Source organism: Brienomyrus brachyistius, chromosome 23 (genome assembly GCF_023856365.1).
Source record: "Brienomyrus brachyistius isolate T26 chromosome 23, BBRACH_0.4, whole genome shotgun sequence".
Lineage (NCBI taxonomy): Eukaryota > Metazoa > Chordata > Actinopteri > Osteoglossiformes > Mormyridae > Brienomyrus > Brienomyrus brachyistius.
Window position 1 is genome coordinate 16,665,590 of NC_064555.1, and position 19,040 is coordinate 16,684,629.

The 19,040-nt window shown below is 47.0% G+C and overlaps 1 protein-coding gene across 1 annotated transcript in view; it reads right to left on the reverse strand.

Annotated features, from left to right (window-relative positions):
- Positions 1-16,268, reverse strand: part of rims3 (regulating synaptic membrane exocytosis 3) — a 29,584-nt gene extending 13,316 nt beyond the window's left edge. Inside the window, exons 1-2 of the mRNA XM_048993709.1 lie at positions 16,078-16,268; positions 7,337-7,633 (exon numbers count right to left, since the gene is read on the reverse strand). Coding sequence (XP_048849666.1) covers positions 7,337-7,595 — 259 coding nt within the window. The 5' untranslated portion in view covers positions 7,596-7,633; positions 16,078-16,268. The remainder of the gene's footprint in view (positions 1-7,336; positions 7,634-16,077) is intronic.
- Positions 16,269-19,040: the final 2,772 nt, after the last annotated feature.

Here is a 19,040-nt window from a genome sequence, read left to right on the forward strand (position 1 = left end):
ATGCAGTCCTGCTCTGTGCCAGCCCTACATATGCAGCAGCTTGCACGCTCGCTGTGAAGTCGGGGCTCTTTCTGTAAAGCACCCCGGCCGTTTCCTCTTCCTGTTCCCTCCCCATGCCGCTTCACCCCCCCACCGCTGCTGTCGAACTCATTTAGAAGTGTGGCGTTTTAAGCATGTGCGACGTAGGGCTGCCCAAGCGAGCCAGGCCCCATTTTAGACCAAAGCTGCTCGCCGATGTAAATTAAAAAAATGAGGGTACACCACCCTGGGTGTCGCAAACTATTAACAACGGCATTAGCATGTGGTCTGGGAGAGGCCCCTAGTTCTGTTAAGCCAGTCATTTAGGGATAATCACCAACTAAGCAAATTAACATCCCTAAACGACAGAATTACCATCGAGAAACAGCAATAAAACATAGAAAATATCTTTGTGCTTGCTTTCCGCCTGGGCGGCGCTGTGTTCCCAGCGTTGGCAGAGTGATGTCACCATTGGGCCCTTGAGCAGGGCCCCTAATCCGCACTTTCTCCGGGGACTGTCTGATGCTATTTTTGATAAATGCATCAGCTAAATAAAGAAAGTGCACTTTATTTGTAGTTATATGTTATGTGTGCATGTGCCTAAATACAATTCATTTCTGAAAGGAATGAACTAGGCAAACAAAGCATCCCTTGAACTGTCTAGTGTGCCAGTTTTTTCCAGTCATCTAACGCACGGATCACAAAGAGCAGCATGACCCAGCCAAGCTGTAGCTGAAATCAAAAATGGGGAGAATAAGCTACTTCAGAGCCTGTGAAATGGAAAAGCTGACCAAGACATCACCAGTTACGATAGTTTGCAGCAAAAGAACCCAGTTACATAGACAAGCTGATTGTTATCGCCGAGCACAGGTGACCGGCCCGGACAGCAGACCTAAGAAAATCTATATTGGGAGCACTACTGAGTCACTAGCTCAGAACACGGGGTGTTTTGGTGGAGCTGGGGCTAGTGTGGCCTTCACAAAGGCCAGATCTGTAGTGAAGCCCCAAACTGCAGTCAGCCATCGCGAGCCTCCATACTTGGGATCCAAGATCCAGAGACAAAACAACTTGGTAAGGAAGAAAAATAAGAAGCAGTCTTTCCAGAGAAGACTTGAAGCCAGCAGCGCAGCCAAAAGCCTCATCCAGATTGCAGCGATAATCAGAGCTCCACTGAGAGGCCTGCAAATCCCTGTATGGTCTGCTCCACATTTACCCTACATGGAAAAGTGGTGAGTCACGGGAAGAAGAAAAGTGGGCAACTGAACATCAAGAATGTTTAACCGACCCTTAACGAAAAACAATATGACGCAGATCCTGGAATTTTTTTTTTTTTCATAATTTTTTTTTTTCATTTCAATCTCTGCTGGTTATCCGGGGTCGCGGGGGCAACAGTCTAAGCAGGGATGGCCAGACCTCCTTCTCCCCAGCCACCTCCTCCAGCTCCTCCAGGGGAATACAAAGGCGTTCCCAGGCCAGTTCAGGGATATAATCTTTCCAGCATGTCCTGGGTCTGCCCTGGGGACCTCCTCCCGGTTGGACATGCCCAAAACACCTCCCCAGGGAGCCGTCCAGGAGGCATCCGAGACAGATGTCCGTACCACCTCAACTGGCTCCTTTTGATGTGGAGGAGCAGCGGGTCCACTTTGAACCCCTCCCGAATGTCTGAGCTCCTCACCCTATATCTAAGGCTGAGTCCAACAACCTGTGGAGGAAGCTCATTTCTGCCGAGACCCATACCTGCTCAGCGCCTCTCACCATGGCCAACTGAGTGGGATTGGAGTCCAGCCCCTCTCCTGGAGTTTGGTTCCAGAGCCCAAGCCATGCGTTGAGGTGAGTCCAGCTGTATCTAGCTAGTATCTCTCTACCTCTCGCACAAGCTCAGACTATTTTCCCACTAGAGAGGTTACATTCCATGTGCCGAGATCCAGTTTTATAAGCCGGCGATCGGTCTGTCAAGGCCCCAACCTTCAACTGCCACCTGGCCTGTACTGCACCAGTTCCCTACAGCTCCCCCTGCAGACGGTGGGCCCACAGGGGGATGAACCCATGTTACCGGGTCGAGCCCCTTGGGTGGCGGCCCGGCCACCAGGCACTTTCATTTGAGCCCCTGCCCCAGGCCGGGTTCCAGGCTGAGGGCCGGTCTCCCCAATCCAGGCGGGGTATCATCCTCCTTCATATTCTTTGTCATAGGGGTCAATATGAACCGCAATTAGTCTGGCCGCTCACCTAGGACCAATTTGCCTAGGGAGACCCTACCAGGGGCAACATAGCCCCTAGGATGATAGGAGCACAAACCCCTCCACCACGACAAGATGGCAATTCATGGAGGAGCCGACTAGACTGTATACATACAAAACAGCAGCATTTCCAAATCTAAAAATGATTCTGTTTTGTGGAGGACTTGGGCAGAGCTTGATGGGCCGAATGGCCTCCTCTCGTTTGTAAACTTCTTATGTCCTTATTTGAAAGATTTAAAAATACGGTTTATTCAGCACCTCCTCCTGTACAGTCGAGAGCTGCACTATTTATGTGAAAGCTGATTCCATCCTAAGAGATTGTATTATTATAACCACAGCAAATGTCTCATTATGCCAGTCAGAATAAAAGCAACTCAGACTCATATGAAAAATAACAAAAAAAAAAAATAAGGCCAGAAAAATAGTTTGCAGTCGTGATTTCTGGGGTAATCTGTTCTTATTAAAAGGACAGAGCAGGCATAATTGCATAGTCCACAATGTACAAAATGAGGGTGCGCTAATGATATACTCAGTCAAAGGGCTTAACATGTTGGAGACACATTACCTCGTTGGCAGGGATGGCTCTAACTTTCAGGGGGCCATGGCAACTCATTATTCTGCCTGTAGCTAGATCGTCGAGATGTTGACGATGATCAGATGACCAATAACGCTCACGCTGTGAGCCTAATGGGCACTCGTGGGAGTTTTACCTACTCAAAAATGTTCTGAGGGAAGAAGGAAAAATCAGAGAGATAATCAGAAGAGGCAGGACCAACACATCTGATTGGTTGGTCCCGCCTCTAATTACTTGGACCCACCTCCTCTACAGAACCGCCAAATTTTTACAGCAACGAGCTGGCTGATAGGCTACTGCTGAGCTTGCAAGACTGCAGTAGGGTGAGGCAGAGTGATGGGTTGGAGGCACGTGAGCGCTGAGGCTGCTGGGAGGATCTCCCACAGCTCCCAGTATGCTGACACAGTCCCCCAGGGAAAAGCTGGCCAAGTGGGCCAAGAGCAGAAGCTCAAGTGGGCTTTACACTCTCCTATCTGCGAGACTCGGTGGTGGGGCGGCTTCCCCTGCTGACATTTTACATTTAACAGAAGTGCTAGAAGAAAACTGGCCAAGTCAACAGCTTTATGTCACTGATCATGATGAAATGTTTTTGGATAATTTATTTCCTATTAATCTATTTAAGTGACTAAGTGATGTTACACCTATCAATGTAGACCGCTTCTGGTCCACAGTCAAGGGCGCTGATTTTGGGCCAGATGAAAGCATTTTAGGTGCCAACCCAGACCAATCCAATGTCCTAAACTTTTTAGAGCCCGTGTCACTCAAGGGCCCTTGAAATCGTCCTGTCCTTTATAGCACCCCTGTCCATAGCCTAAAACACAAGGCAGGGTGCATGTACACACATCCATATATGGGTCAAATAAACGGAACGATTCGGACTGAGGGAGACTGTCAGACGGCCTTTAGGAAAATGACCTTGTGGCACCCTAACCTGCGGGGCCACACACCTCCCACAGGGCTTCCTACTCCACATTTCAGATGACGGAAAGTCATGTGACAACCAAGGGGGAGAACTTCCATGGCCCAGGTTCCAATGATAGCCAGAGCCCCCCTCCCTGCTGCTAATTAATGTGTGTGAATCACACACTCTCGATATGAATAATGCTTTAATTGATACTCTTTGTAGAGATGAGATAGAACGCCTGTAAATCAGGATATCTATTGTGGATGTAACTGAGCAGAAACACCCCCCTCCCCACCAGGTGATGGATGTTGTTTCTCCTGGTCACCCTGAACCTGCCATCAGAGCCCAACATCTAAATTTAGTCGCCGCTCTCGCCCGATTAGCGCCTCGCTGGTGCCGACGCCCCCGGGGAGAAAATAAAGAATAGGAGCGAAAACGCGGACAAGGATGTCGGCTGAGAGAGAGGGCCCGCCGGTGAGGTGGCAGGGCACGGGATGCGACTGAATATAGGGGACCAGAAAGGGCGTAGTAGGGTCATGGGGGGAGGGCATTTGCCAGGGAGCCTTGCCAGCTGGGGACAGCTCCTAGTCCAACTGTAGCAAACGGCAACACGACTCCATCTGGCCATGATGTCACCACTGGCAAGGGCACCAGTGAGGTCATCGTCTATACTGCTCCTCACTCATCCCTCTCTCCTGCTCTCGTTTCTCACCCCCCATTCAGCTCTACCTCCCTGTGGCTGAGACCTACTGTAACTAGACGGGGGATTTGGAATAGGCCGATTAGCTTGGCTGCATTTAAGGGTCAAAGTACATCCTAAGTGAGCGGGACGGTATTTTCCGGTTTGATAGGGACTCATTGCGCCTAGAGATATCTGCCAGAAGGTTCTTTCCAGGCGCATCACGAGTCTGAAGCCCTGGATGAATCTGAAGTCCCAGGTGATATTTTTGCAGCCATGCTCTCAGTTGGAGAATCCTGCACATCACATGAGTCCTGGACCAAAACTGCGTTTCCTAAAACCATCGTTGTGCTGCTATCATTACATCACAGAGGGACAGTTTGATATGATGATCATGAGAGAGATCAGGGGTGTTTCTCAATACCAAGAATGCAAAGATCATACTTGTGGTCTTGGCTAGACGAATCTTGCTAACTTGCCTTCTAGGAAAGGGCGCAACGTGGGGCGCAATGAATCATAGGATTGGTCTCGTTCGGTGAGGAAGCAACCGATGCATCCTTGATATTTGGGGTGGAGCAAGACTGACATTCAGGGATTTTTACCATCCTCCGTACTTCTGTTCTTAGTACTGGAACTGGTCTTTGGCAATGGGCACACAAGAACAGAAATGTGGCCAAGTACGCACTGAGAAACTCCCCAGGTCTCCAGGCTCAGCCCCTGATGTCTTAAGGTCGTATCAAGGCCTCTTATCCTGAATCCACAGCAAATGACACAGCATGGTAATACGGGTATTAGTCTGCCAGATGGGCAACTAAACAATATGATTGGCTTGACGTGGCCTTGATGACTCCAGAGGGGGAATAAGAACAATTTCGGAGTCTCTCCTTTGAAGTGGTGCGCAGTATAAAAATGACCCACTGGCCACAGGATTGGGATAGCATGCCTGTCTCAAGCCACCACCACCCCCCCCCCCCCACACTAAAAAAAAATCTGTCCTCCCAGCATCCTCCCGGCTCGCCTGTGGTCATAAAGCACTGCGAAAAGGTCAGGCTGGCTGTAGGAAAAGAAAAGGATGAGTGGACTTGACAGATGGGGAGATGGAGTGAGCTCCTGTAGCTCTGCTTACAGAGTCTGTGCGCAGGTGATGTGGCAGGGGGGGCTAAGCATGGTTTACATTTTAACTTTGATTCGTTTTGTTGTCGGAAAGCCTCCTCCATCAGGATGCCGCAGGTCACCCTGACATGTTTGCTGAAGTCATGCCAGGCGGCCCGGTTATGCTACTGAGAAATCGCACCTCTCTGCAAAACACGTTCCAACATCAGGACATCGAGCACATAATGGCCGTGCAGGAGCCAGCGTTGCAGAGATCTTTAAACTGCTGTCAGCCGTGAAAGTACACAGCTCAAAGTTACACTAATGCCTCCTTCCCTTTCGCCCTTTTCCCCGAGTAGCAAGGTGTCAGAGTTGCAACAATTCACGACCGTGCCAGAGCCCTTAGATGGCCGCTGCAGTACACAAAGATGAGAGACTGAAGAAGACAAGGAGAACAATGGAGGATGGAGGAAACCATCATCTGGTTCCTAAAGGCCATTTTGATTGCAGACAATGTTTTGAACGAGCAAAATTTCAGAGATAACTTCTCAGAAGGTCAGTTGAATCCTGCACCCAAATTGCTCGCTCACCACTTTCATAAAAGAACACAATCCAAATGCATGACCTCTTCGTATTTGTAATGGTTCCCAAGTTCTCATGCGAAAGTGCAGGTCCACCTCTTCAGTGGCCATAGGCATGTCTTTACTTGGGAGGCCCCCCTACCAAGAAAATTACAGATAATTTCACTGCATCCATAACACAGGTAATTTGGGGGGGCTGGGCAACTGCCTGTGCTGCCCGTTGCTAGAGCAGGACCTGAGGAAAAGTCTTAATAAACAATAAAAGCTGGTCAACTCCACATTACACCTTCACATGACCAAGCGCCTAACGGCAAATGTAGGCAAACTCCCTGGAGAGCCAGTGGAAAAGCTGCTGAGCTGCAGCAGCCCTCCATCCACACCATCATGCAGGAGATGCCGACGCTCACATCATGCAGACAGAGATTAAAGAGGGAAAGAATGAAATATGACAGAGGAGAAGAGTGTAAGGAGCTTACAGCTCAAAAGATCTGGTGAGAGATTGGGGAGGGATGGGTGGACTGGGTGAGCAAAGGAGGCAAACGAGAGAGTGAACGTAGCTAAGCGTTTATCGAATATTCTTTGTCGAGTGTTTCGATTTCAGAGACTGTTAAGCAGCAGCAATGTCTCCCCACGCTAACCAGTCAAATCACCATAAGGTCTGGTAATTCCTGAGTCCAGGAAATAGTGCTCCCCCACATACGCACAGATGGCCCTGGAGCTCGCGCTGGCTGCCTCGTACACCCAGCCACCTCAGCTCTCAGGTGACCGCTATCCAACAGAAGGCCGACACCATCACCACACCACAACGCTAGTGGCCCGGATGCGCTGAACGGCGGCACACTCCAGCTCGGCGGACGGCAGAAGGAGACAACGAAGACGTGCGCGCATGCTAGCTACGCTAACGTCCCCGGTGGTGCTAGCTATGCTAATGCTAACATCCCCCAGTGTTTGCTAACATGAGCTAAGTCCAGTGCCTCAAAAGGTCAGGCTCCGTCTCCATTCTCTTCTCCTGAGTGTCAGCGCGAGTCGTTTTTTTGTGACGAGAAACACTCATCGGTGAAACAAAACAAAATATAATCTGATATAGCAAGAGGGCCTGCCGGTCTGCATGCACCTTCCACATGGGGAAAGGAAATTGCTCTTCCTGCTCTATGGTGTATGATGTATATTCAGGCCGAATTGATGTTAGCAGTTATCCCGCGCTAAAATCAGCCACACTCAGCGGCCAGGATGGCCATCGGTTTCTCCCACCTGGCTGGTTGAGCTGCAGCGAGCTCTTGCTCCACTGTGACAGTCCCACGATGGCCACCATCTTGGCACCTAGGCTGGAGCGTCGCTTCTTGTTGCCCCCCAAGCCTGGACCCTCGGGACTACCCCCGCTGGGGCTCTTCTCCAGACTGTACATGGCGCCGCTGATGCTGGAGCTGCGTATGACATTGCGTCCCGCCGCCTCCACCGCCGCCGCCATGCCCCCCGGACCGGACACGTCCACCGAGCTGCTGAGCATCATGGTCCTGCAAAATTCCCGGGGGCTGGGAGGAGCCGAACCTGCAAGAGATGGAGCACTACGTCTTTAGGTCCTTACTGCAGGATTACACTAAAGATGGGGAGCATAAGAGAGGCCATAATTCATACCGAGGAGGTCAACCTTATCATTAGTCAATGATATGTTTTGAATTCGGTGAGTGACAGAGAAAGAGCTCTTCAATGACCAATCAGCTTTCACCTCGGATGAGTGCCCCTGGGGACTCTGAAATTCACAAATCATCTGGCCTAAATCTCTACCTTAAGTTTTGTTTCTTGTATAGAAAGGTGAGAATTGTGTTAGCTTCATAAAACTCTCACAGGTTTTTCATCTGCAAGCTAGTAGAGAAGCTAACAGATACATAGCAGGTTTAAGTGGCTCTCTGGCTAACACTTTCCCTGTCTCTTCTGACCTTAAAAACAGCAGATCTACCGTTCTGTGCCAAACATTAGCAGTCAGCGTTACTCATCCCTGACCTTCTGCAGCCTCTGGGGTCCGGAGACAGAGGCTCAGCTTACTGCCGCTGGGGTGAGCAGGGATGTTCCAAAATGCTCCTGTAAGTACTTACTCTGCACCCCTCTTTGTCCAGTGGCTCCTGCTTTTTTAATTGCAGAATCACAATGCGGAGATTAAGTGGACAGCTGAAGGGCGTATTAAATATGCGAGGGCCCACTGCCCTGGTAACGCAGTGCGCGGCTTTCGCATGGATTTCATTTGTTGTTATTTATCTGTTCCTACATCATATTCAAAACCTATTAATAATCTATCTCTTCTTAGCTTAGCGTGACTTGCCTCCAAACCCGAGGCACGTGAGCTTGCCACACACACAGAGCACTTCACGATGAGCAAGAGATCTAAGCTTCAGCCGCTACGCCCCTCTGTTTCTCCCATTCTACAATCGCTCATTACGCTATTTGTCTAATAACTGCACATAACGTCATCAGAACGACCTCCACGGCTTGCCCTCTCATTCATTTGTACGGCTGCAAAATCTCAGACACAGCTTGAATTCCTCTATTAGGAGCAAGACGGCAGCCTTTGGAAGCAAAATAATCCTGCTACGGGCACAATAAAGAACGCACTGCCTTTCACACCATGTAATTCTCTTTTGGCATAAACAGTTTTGCTGGAGCCAGACCCGTAGTATCATGGAAACATATAGAGATCCATTAGATAACAGGCAGAACTGTACATGACAGCCGGTCCCTCTTGGGCCAGTCGGTGACTTTTCCAGGGCACATACATCTCTGGCTGGTTTAGGACTTTCTCGGCCGAACTACAAGTCTTCCACGGCACTGAGGCACAAGCAAATAATTCATGGTCATGGAATTCGTGGTTCTCTTGCCTTATTCATCCTGTTCCCGTGCTCCTGATGTCACAACGCTCCATTACTATTCTTCATCTTTTCACCCCCGATCTCCCCGTGGCTTCAAAGAACCACTTGATCTACAAAGGTCCCTTTGCTGTGGTTTAATCACTAAGAGAGATATACAATTAGACTGTAGAAATGGGCTGATATTACTGGCAAGGTGGCGAAACTGCAAATAAATCGCAGTGGGTTTAATTAGCCCCGTTGCTAGCGACATGAAGATATCCATCTATCTTCGATCACACGACGTTGCTGCCTGCTTCCTGGGCATTCCAAACATTTCATTTATCCTTAACATTCCACCTGCTTCACACTGTACACTTTATTGAATTATAGATTTGTAATGAGAGCTGGAGCAGAATGAGACCTCTGGGAGTTCAGTATGTGTTCAGCGCATATAAACAGCAAGCAGTGTCTTTATTACCATGTAGCATAAACTCCCAGCATGTGTGATTTCCTCCTCTCAGCACTCAGAGATTAATAGCATGACTCAACACCGCTGTTAACTCTTGCTTTTCTCGCTCACATTTGCGGTTTGGAACTGGCCTGTGGAGGTTTTCCTCGCAGGCACCCCAAACCGGCTACTCGCTCCCTCCTCATACGCCAGGGATGATCCCAGGATTTTTTAAGGTAGGAGATATAAGAGGGCCTTAATTCATAACAGAGCAGCCAGCCTTATCATTAGCCAATGATTTGTTCAGAATGCGTGAGTGACAGGGAGGTGACACTCTAAGGACTAATTAGCTTTTAGCTGGGTTAATACCCTTTGACTCCGCCCCTGTATACTTCCCTGCCTCAGCCCCACCAGTAGGGTATTTCTCTCATGCCCTTGACTCCATTAAAGCAAGCAGCAAAGTGTTGTCAGAAGTCGGGACTTAGGGGGTCTGGAACATATGTTGGTAGTGGTCTAGAACAGAAGATGAGCAGGAGACAATAGATTGTACTTCCTGCTTAAGGTTGCCATGGAAATGGGGTTTCTCAAATCCCAATGGGCTTGGGCACAGCATTCTCGTTCTCTGTTTATTGATCCGTTAATTCGTCTTACATGCAGCACGGCCATTGTGTGGCTTTACACTGTACCGATCTCTCATCTCGGCTCACTGGCCACGTAACATCTTTCAAATGCTACGCTTACTCTCTTTGTTTTGGGTTAATTTATGTTCTTGCATTACGAGACTGTGAATAAAAATAAAAATGGGATATTTACATGCATGCAAACACTTCAGATTTGCGGTGCAATGTCCTGCTGGAATTTTCTCTCCTCCATTTTCTAGGGTAGTTACCTTCATGCATCAGACAATCTCCTACTATCCTACAGCAGTTTTCCTGTTCTTTACCAGATCATGGCCGATGTTCATGTGTACCTCATGTTTCGCTTGCGAATGGAGTTGGGAGCTCTTGCCCTGACACCCACATAGGCTTGATCGAATCCATCAGATTCACAGTCTCTGCATTGCCTCATGTGTTCTTTGAAGCATTATTATAGCCTCTGTGAGATTTAGGGAATAAATTAGTCTGTGTGAGGTGTTTGCAGTGTTTGTCTTCATTCTGGACCTTTTGTTCCTTGACCGTTGCATAGATGAAGCATAAAATAGGTATTCAAGATATATCCACACCTAGGCGGCGCCTTGTGCTGAGTAAGAGCACCCATAGTGTGTTGGACAGGAAACCAATTCCCTCCAATCAGTGTAATTTAACCAAGAGAAGGAGACCAACATGCCTGAGCACTAAACGGATCCAGCAGTATGGGAAGAATGCCTGCCGTCAGGAGTTACAGCCAGCAAATGTATCTCCCAAGTCTTGCACCGTATTTTATAGGCAAGGTTCGCAAATCAGCAGCCTGAATTCATGAGTCACAGTCAAGAAGCTAGCCTGCAGTCACAGCCAATGGGATAAAAACTGCTAGTCTAATGCCGTGAGTCACAGAAAACCAGCATGCAGGTTTATCAAGGTCATGTGACCTACTATACACCAAATCAGTGAAAACCCACCTAAGTGGGACATTGTGGGTCATAGGCAATGCGCGCGAACCAGTAGTCTGGCACTGTGAGTCACAGCAAAAAAATCCACTAGCCTAGCACAATAAATCACAGATAACTAGTAAAAAAAAACAGCCAACCTGGCACTGTGACTCCTTGGGAAAGGGGTGACCGGGCATTCTGAGTCACAATCAAACAGATAAAAACTGCAAGCATAGCTTCATGAGTCAATGACATCAGCCATGTAAGACACGTCGAGTGAGTAAAAACACAAGTCGAAAACACAGGTAACATGCATTAGACTGCTAATCGCGCGTGATTTGTGAGATGGTGGACAAGTGAGACACCACTAACCCAGCAACAGAGTCATAGGCAACATGAATCAAAGCTAACACGCAAAAAACACGGAATGCAGCAGTGTGAGTCTCACACAGCAGGCATGTAAGAAGCTTAACTCGTCACACATTAGGTATGTGAACAGGTGAAAAGTTGCGGTGACAGAATGACCTACTTCCAAGCCTGTGGGTAGTACCCTAGGCGAAAGCTGCATCTGGGTTAATCTACATGACTGGGAGTGTCAGGTGGCATCAAACGAAAGGCAAAGTGGTGGCCCATTGACTGACCCCCACCAACGTGGTGGCCCCCTGCCCTGCAGCTCTACCCTTTGATGGTGGCTACGGCCAAATTCGGGGCTTTTGTTCTCAACGTCCTCCTGAAGCGATTCAGGCGAGGTGGCACAGACCTTCGAGGCAAAGGGTGGGAACTGGGTGTGTGGAGAGGGTAACTGGGTGGGGGCGGGTAACCAAAGTAATTATTCTGATAAACATCTATGCTGTTTTATTTTCATTTTCATTTGAAAGATCCTGCCAGCTGGCCGACATAAGATTATCGTTATTATCGCTGAGGGAGCGAGTGAGTGGTCTCTCTTCCCAAACGCGCCTGTGTGTGCGTGTGTGAGTGTGCGCATCAACATGAATGTATACATGAGCTCCAAGCCAAGTGACATGAATCAAAAAAGCCAAAGGATTAATTATTCATCTGTTCCCTTTACATTGCTAGCTTCATTTATTTTGGTTCCAAGACATGTTTAGGCCTTTGCGGCGACCTCTGAAATGAAAGAGAGTGATTTTATTTGCAGAATGCTCGCCGGTCGAGACCGAACTGTCCTCGTGAAAATACGCAGAGCATGAAGCCAGCATGGGCCCCACGAGTTTAAACGCCCGGCTTTCATCTGCTTCAAAGCCAAGCCAAGTGCGACTATTAAAAATTGAAAAGTGTCTCAGACGCCAACCATCTTTTATCTTGTAATATTTACTTTTTTTTTAGTCCTGCGTGCTCTCCAAAAATAGTACTTCACTGAAAAATATAGCATCATGACTGGTGCATTTTTTTTTAATGCTACAGCTTGGCTATTTCACTTGGCCAATTACGGTTTGGACACTGGCTGGACTCAGGCTACAGGTGGCTTAATGATTAAGGACCCGGGCTTGGGATCGACACGTGGGGCCGATTCCCTCCTGAAGATTTGCTGTTTAAACACAAGAGAAGTGTGTCACCGGAAGTGCTGCGGTAAACGTCCAGAAACACGTCAGTAAAAGTCTAAATACAAAAAGCAGGGAAGATACATGGGGTGAATTTGTCTTTTGGGTTTTCCAGGACTTCTGTTTACCGATGGATTCACAACTTAGTATGGCTGCTAATATTTTATATTGCTCCACAAATATAATGAATCCAACAAATAAATTACACAACCTGGGTTAACCATTGCTGACTATCATGTAAGACAACATGGCACGATTTTCTCATGTCTTCCACAAAAAGGTGTCCACATGTCTAAACGAGACTGGTATATAATCAAAGAAATTCTGGCTTTATATAAGCGTCTGTAAGCAGGAGATCTGCGTAGGGTAACGTTCAATGTGACTGGGCACAGCTCCCGCATGTGCAGTTTCCGGCCTGAGGCCGCTCTCGCGTTCTCCTGCTTCTCTTTCGCAGTTCCATTCCAGTTCCCAGGGCCTGAGAGGTCTCTCGTCTCCAGCCCCCAGATCTCAGTTTTCACATCACCTGGTGAGATCACAGGAGGCGCGGGATCGAACTCCGTCTCTCTCTCATGGCAGAGTGCGCGCATGTCGCATGTGTGAGCGCATGTGTTGTTGTCACAGCGCAGTATGTGAGGTTTGGCTGTGACACCTGCATCACCAGCAGGAGGAGGGACGAAGGCCAGCTTTCAGGGAGTATAGTATTTCACTACAGACACTGTTTGCTGTTATCTGGGCATTTTAATGAAGGCATTTGAGATCTTTTATCTAGGAAATTAGCAGTGAAAGATGCTCTTTCCATAGAGAGTCAATGAGTTCTATCTAAGCACCTTCTGTCATGGTTGGTTTTTTGGTGTAAAATATAATGAAATGTGTCTTCCAAGACTATTAACTTCTTAGGTCATACAGGAAGTGGGTTTTCAAGAACTACAACTGATCAACAAAAGACCAACAGCATCAACAGAACGGCGAAAGTCTCAATGTGTCGGTGGGCCGGTGTGAATCTGAGAGCGCATGTAGGTACTGTAATGAGCGTTTGGATTTCTTCTACATGACTACCACACCACTCTCTCTGATAGGAGGTCTTCCAGTTCACACCGGTTCACGTTTACTGGAAATCTGCTAAGGCATGTGCATATCCGGCCGCTCAGTCACATGCTCTACGGGACCAAGGTCTGTGCGATTGGAACGGTTATAGAAAACTGGCAATTTCGGTTTTGTCCATCTGTTACATGAACCATCTGGTAAAATCAAAAAAATAATAATACATGTTCCTAACAGACTTAAGCATTGTCATCCTGGAAGACAGACCTTCCATCAGGAAACATCACAGAAATAGAAAGATATTTTAAAACACTCCAACAACCTCGCCTTGAAATGGAATAAGTAGGTCCAGGAAATTCCAGAGAAAAATCACAGCCATTTTTTATTGTTGTTCATTTTTAATTGCAGAAATAGATTCTTTGTAGATGCAGGTGCTTCAGTAAGTAGACCACTCACGGTCAATGGTACACAAGTGCACTAGCCCTCATTGCGAATGTAGAGTATTATGACTAAACCTGAATGGCTCCATTCGAGCAGAAGCTGACAGGGCCACCCAGGGGACCCAAGCCGAACACGTCCTCAGCCTACACGCAAGTCTGAGCGCTCTTTGCTGTACGTGCCCGCAGACCGGTCCTTTGTTAAATTCAACTTTTCCATAACCCGCATTTTAGAGGTGCATTCTGGGATTGGTGAAACAGCCCGTGAGTTTTCTTCGTTTGCTGCCCGTCTCCGGCCCCTGCTGGAGCGGTGTACGGAATACAGAAAAAGTATTAATATCACAGGGGCAGCGGCGAGGAGGGAAATGTGCAGAGGCGTGACCACGTCCATCTGCCCACCGCCACAGATGAGTCCTGACAAGTGACTGTAAATGAACGAGGGAGGGGACATATGCTCCCTTCTGATTATTCTCACAAACTGATGCGTCCGTTTGAGTCATGAGCTGCGCTCTGTCAGCTATTATAGGATGCTAATCTGGCTGTAGAGACGGGCATTCAACTCAGGCTCAATTCACAGCATCAGTCTCGTACGAAACACCGCAGAAAATAAAAACAATTTAATTAATTGCATTTAGAACATGTTCCACACTGGTAGGTCTGTCACAACATATGAGTCAAACTTTGACTAGATATAATGCCTCACATGCATTTTTAAACGTTTCATTGACCTGCTTAGTCGGGAAGAACCGAAACGTTTCCGTTCCTACAGCGCATTTTAATTAGCAAGTCTCCCATATCTGGCACCAAGCAATGTGACTTGCTATGCAAATTATGACTTCAATAAAACAATCAATCTGAACTGCACCGCACCAGCCTGACCGGCGGCTCCCCTGGAGAACAAGACCGCCCAACCGTGGCTGATTAAATACCCATTTCCCTATTTCCTCTGTTGATCTAGGCAGCAGCTCAGGGGATCCGATGCTTCCTGGGACCACAGCTGCCCTTTAATCCTAATCATCCGCCACTTCATCTCCCAGTCCTGATATCATGTCAAGTCAGCTGACCCCGGGAGCTCCTACTGCGGTAATCGCTCCTTCGGCTCCTTAAGACTTTTTACACACCGTTAGCAGCGGTCACTGTCATTCTGAGCTCATTAAAACAGCCTACACATAATGTGCAGTCTTTTAAAAATTAATGGACGTAAGTCACCCAGCACTATAAACTCGACAAATCCGCAGAGCATACTGCAGCAACGCGTTGTTCTTCATTATAACTCTCGGTATTCATAAATCAGCATATCAGTGCATTCAGTTTTTTGTAAAAAATAATAAAATATAAATATAAAAGAAATATATATATTGCACTCCACACCATGAATCTGCACATTTCTCAAAATGCACACCTTTTTTTTTTTTTTTACCAGTTACCGTTTTTTCAGTTAGTGAAAGTTATAGAAGCGCAAAACAACAGGTTAGGGGGATGCTGCTTGCCGAGCGGTCCGGGAGAGTGCAAAGTCGCCATGGGGCGTTTAGGTGAAGGCTGACGGGGCGATCGCCGAGCCGGAGGTTGCGGGCACCGGAGCGCAGCCCGCAGCTCCGCATACAGCGCCCGTGCGGACCGCGGCACCAGCTCGCGCCGGGAACCCAGCGAGCCACACCGACTGACTGCACCTACCACAAATGCATGCACATGGATGTCTTGCTAATAAGCAGATCATACATCTGCGGTGCATGTTTAATATTCAAAGTATAAGGGCGGCCAAGAAACAAATTGCTGGTCAGAAATAGGCGCAAATCTCACGACTCTAATCCTTTGTTTCAGATCTATTTATGGCATATTTAAATTTTTTCTCTAGTATTCATCTTGCTCAAATGCTGCATCTTTTGAAGCAGCTCTACGCGTGGATATTTATATTACACAGGCATAACTCAAAATAAACACACGTGTAACATTAAAATTACGGTGAAAATATTCATGATTATGCAAAATTACTCTTAATGGCATAATAGTGAGTTAATTGCCATTATTCTTCCAACTAGCTGAAATTATCATTATGTGGTTAAATTAATCTCATTACACAATGCAAACCAAATCACTCACCGGTAACAGAAAGTAGCGGCTAAAGTGCAGAATCTGTTAGAATTGGTCAGACGGTCGTGTGCTTCTGCCCGATCACTGAAAATGTCATGTTTTTATTTTCTTGCTTTAATGAAGCTTTATTCAGCTTGGCTCCTTCGCAACTTGGGCGTAGTGCTCCGGATCCACCTCTGAGAGCGCCAGTACGCGAGCGCGATAGGCGGCACTGGCTGCTCCGGAGCGGGGAGGGAGGCAGGGAGACGCTAAGCACAGCCTCCCCTCGCTAACTCATCTCCATGGTTACACACCTGACCCGCTTATTCCCATAGAGCAGGCGGCGGTAGATTATGCGCAACAGTCACGGGCTTTTTATACTTCACTTGCACACTTTTACATAGACTATCGCACTTGGAGTAAATATGAAGGACAACCAATGGCTAGGAGAGAGTTTAATATTAAAGTATTTTTTATGTTATATTGACAACTTAATAACATAAGAAATTTATAAACGACAGGAGGCCATTCGGCCCGTCAAGCTCGTTTGGGGAGAACTTTAATAGCTCAGAGTTGATAAAATCTTATCCAGCTCTGATTTAAAGGAACCCAGGATTTTAGCTTGCGCTACACTAGCAGGAAGACTATTCCATACTCCAACTACACGCTGCGTAAAGAAGTGCTTCCATTAATTTTAAAATTAATATAAAGTATATGAATTTAAAATATAAAGGCAAAGGTCATCAACATATTGTCACCTAATTGGATGCTGAACATATTTTTTGCTACCAGATCTCCATACAGTAAGTGCCACAGGTTACGTTCTTCAGAAAAATCAGCTTATTCTTCCACAAATAAGTCCTCCAATATTCACTCATCTAACCAAGTTAGGGCTGGAGCTTCTGACAAAATGTCACTTTGCCCAGTTTTACATTTCCAAGGGCCCCTGTGAAATGCTGGGAATCTGCCAGAGTATCCATGGTCCTCCTGTGGGCCGAGGGGTAATGGTGCTGTATCAGGGGGTGTCTTCACATGGGCTTACAGGGTTTGGACAGCTTCTGTGGTCAAGGGGCCTCAGCGTGTTTCAGTCTGCACTCGGTGGCCACACTTCAGTTAATATGTGACATTTTGCAAATCAGTAAAACTGAAATGTAGAGTGACATCTATGAGAGACACATGCTCCCATAGGCTGCAAGTTCAGGTACCGCACACGCTCAGGTACCGCGCACGCTCAGGTACTGCACAAGCTCGGGTACCGAAGACATTCAGGTACTGCACACATTCAGGTACCGCACACGCCTAGGTACTGCGCATGTTCAGGTACTGCACTCACTCAGGTACTGCGCAGGGTCGGGTACCGCACACGCTCAGCCACCACACATGCTCGGGTGCAGCACACACTCCACTGTAGGAGATAATGGTACCTAACCTGAATTGCTCTGGATTGAATTAACATTGATTGAACAGCTAAATGTAAATATTAATGTAGAGGAGTATGGTATTTGCAATTTGATTTGGCAAACTACAGGTTCATAAGCACATGCTACTTGTCGTGTGCTCTCAGCCTGTTCTTGCAGACCTGCACGGCTCGCCTTGTGGTCAGTTTCATCATGCAATGTCATGGTTGGAGACGAAATGCAACAGTAAGTGTGGATTCTCAGAGCAGGCTGTCCTTCTCTAAGTCCTTGTTTACAGTTTGGGATGATCCTCTAGGACAAGAACCCTCAGCTGATGGATAGAAAGATAGAAATGCAAAAATATTGTTTACAGTCCCCGTTTCCTTTAAAGGGCCAAGTGACGGTACAAACTGCGAGCCTCCTGCTGTAGGAACAACAAATGATATTCCTTGCCTCATAATTGGACTCTAGTGAAGTGACTCCCCATCTGATCCAGACCGCAAATGCACCACCTCCCACCACTGAACACACAGCTGTACACTAACACACTTATATTGACTAGTTATTGATGAGTATTTTTATTTAAATAGACATTTTCACAAGTACACAAGGGACTGAAGTTATTTTATATATCTAAATTGAGTTTTATAGTTGACATGTTGTGTTTTATTTCATTAAAATACTTCTTTTTAATGGAAGTTATCATAATGCTGAAGCTGTTCTCATGTAGCAATGCTGTTCTGCTATTTACTTGTAAAATCAAAAACTAAATAAGCCGTGAGTATTCCTTAGTAGCTCATCCTTTCAGGGTGATGCGTAGCGCAGTGAATTACTGGTGTTGCTGATGCAGTGAGGACAAGTGCTTCTGCCAGGCCTGACCGGTACACCCTCTGTCTGCCTGCTACATGGCAAAGGGCCCGAGGGGGGCAGGAACACAGAGAGCCTGCCTCAAGTCAGGAGACGGCACAGCGGTTATGGGGAAAGACGCTGAATTTCACTTTCAAGAACCAGGAAGTTTCTCTGCTCTGTTTTGTTCTTAAGAGCTCCTGTTACACCTGCTTGCTTCTATATAGATGACATATTAGACAGACAGACAGACAGATAGATAGATAGATAGATAGATAGATAGATAGATAGATAGATAGATAGATAGATAGATAGATAGATAGATAGATAGATAGATAGACTTTGAAAGAGTAAATATTCCATTCAATTACATTACATAAACTCTAATATCTGTTACATAAATGTGTCTTCCTGTGATTGTATAGATGGTTAGTTGGCCGTCTAAAGAGCCCCATGATTTGTGACATTGTACCCTGACACAACAATGACCACAATGGCACAGTCCCACAGTGAAGGGCAGCCCATTGCTCATGGTCACTGCTGCAGAGCATGACTGTCCCCTCAGCTTTGGGACAGTTATGCCCTTTAATGCGACTACAGCCCTGCTGAATGCACAGCGTCACAGAGGCTTTAAAATGAGCCGATTGCCCTTTTAAAATGTATGTTCAACATTTTGCAGTTCATACGTTTTTACTTTCTTTATGGTTTAATTGTCAGCACGTTATATAAGGTGCCTGATTTTATTTTTTA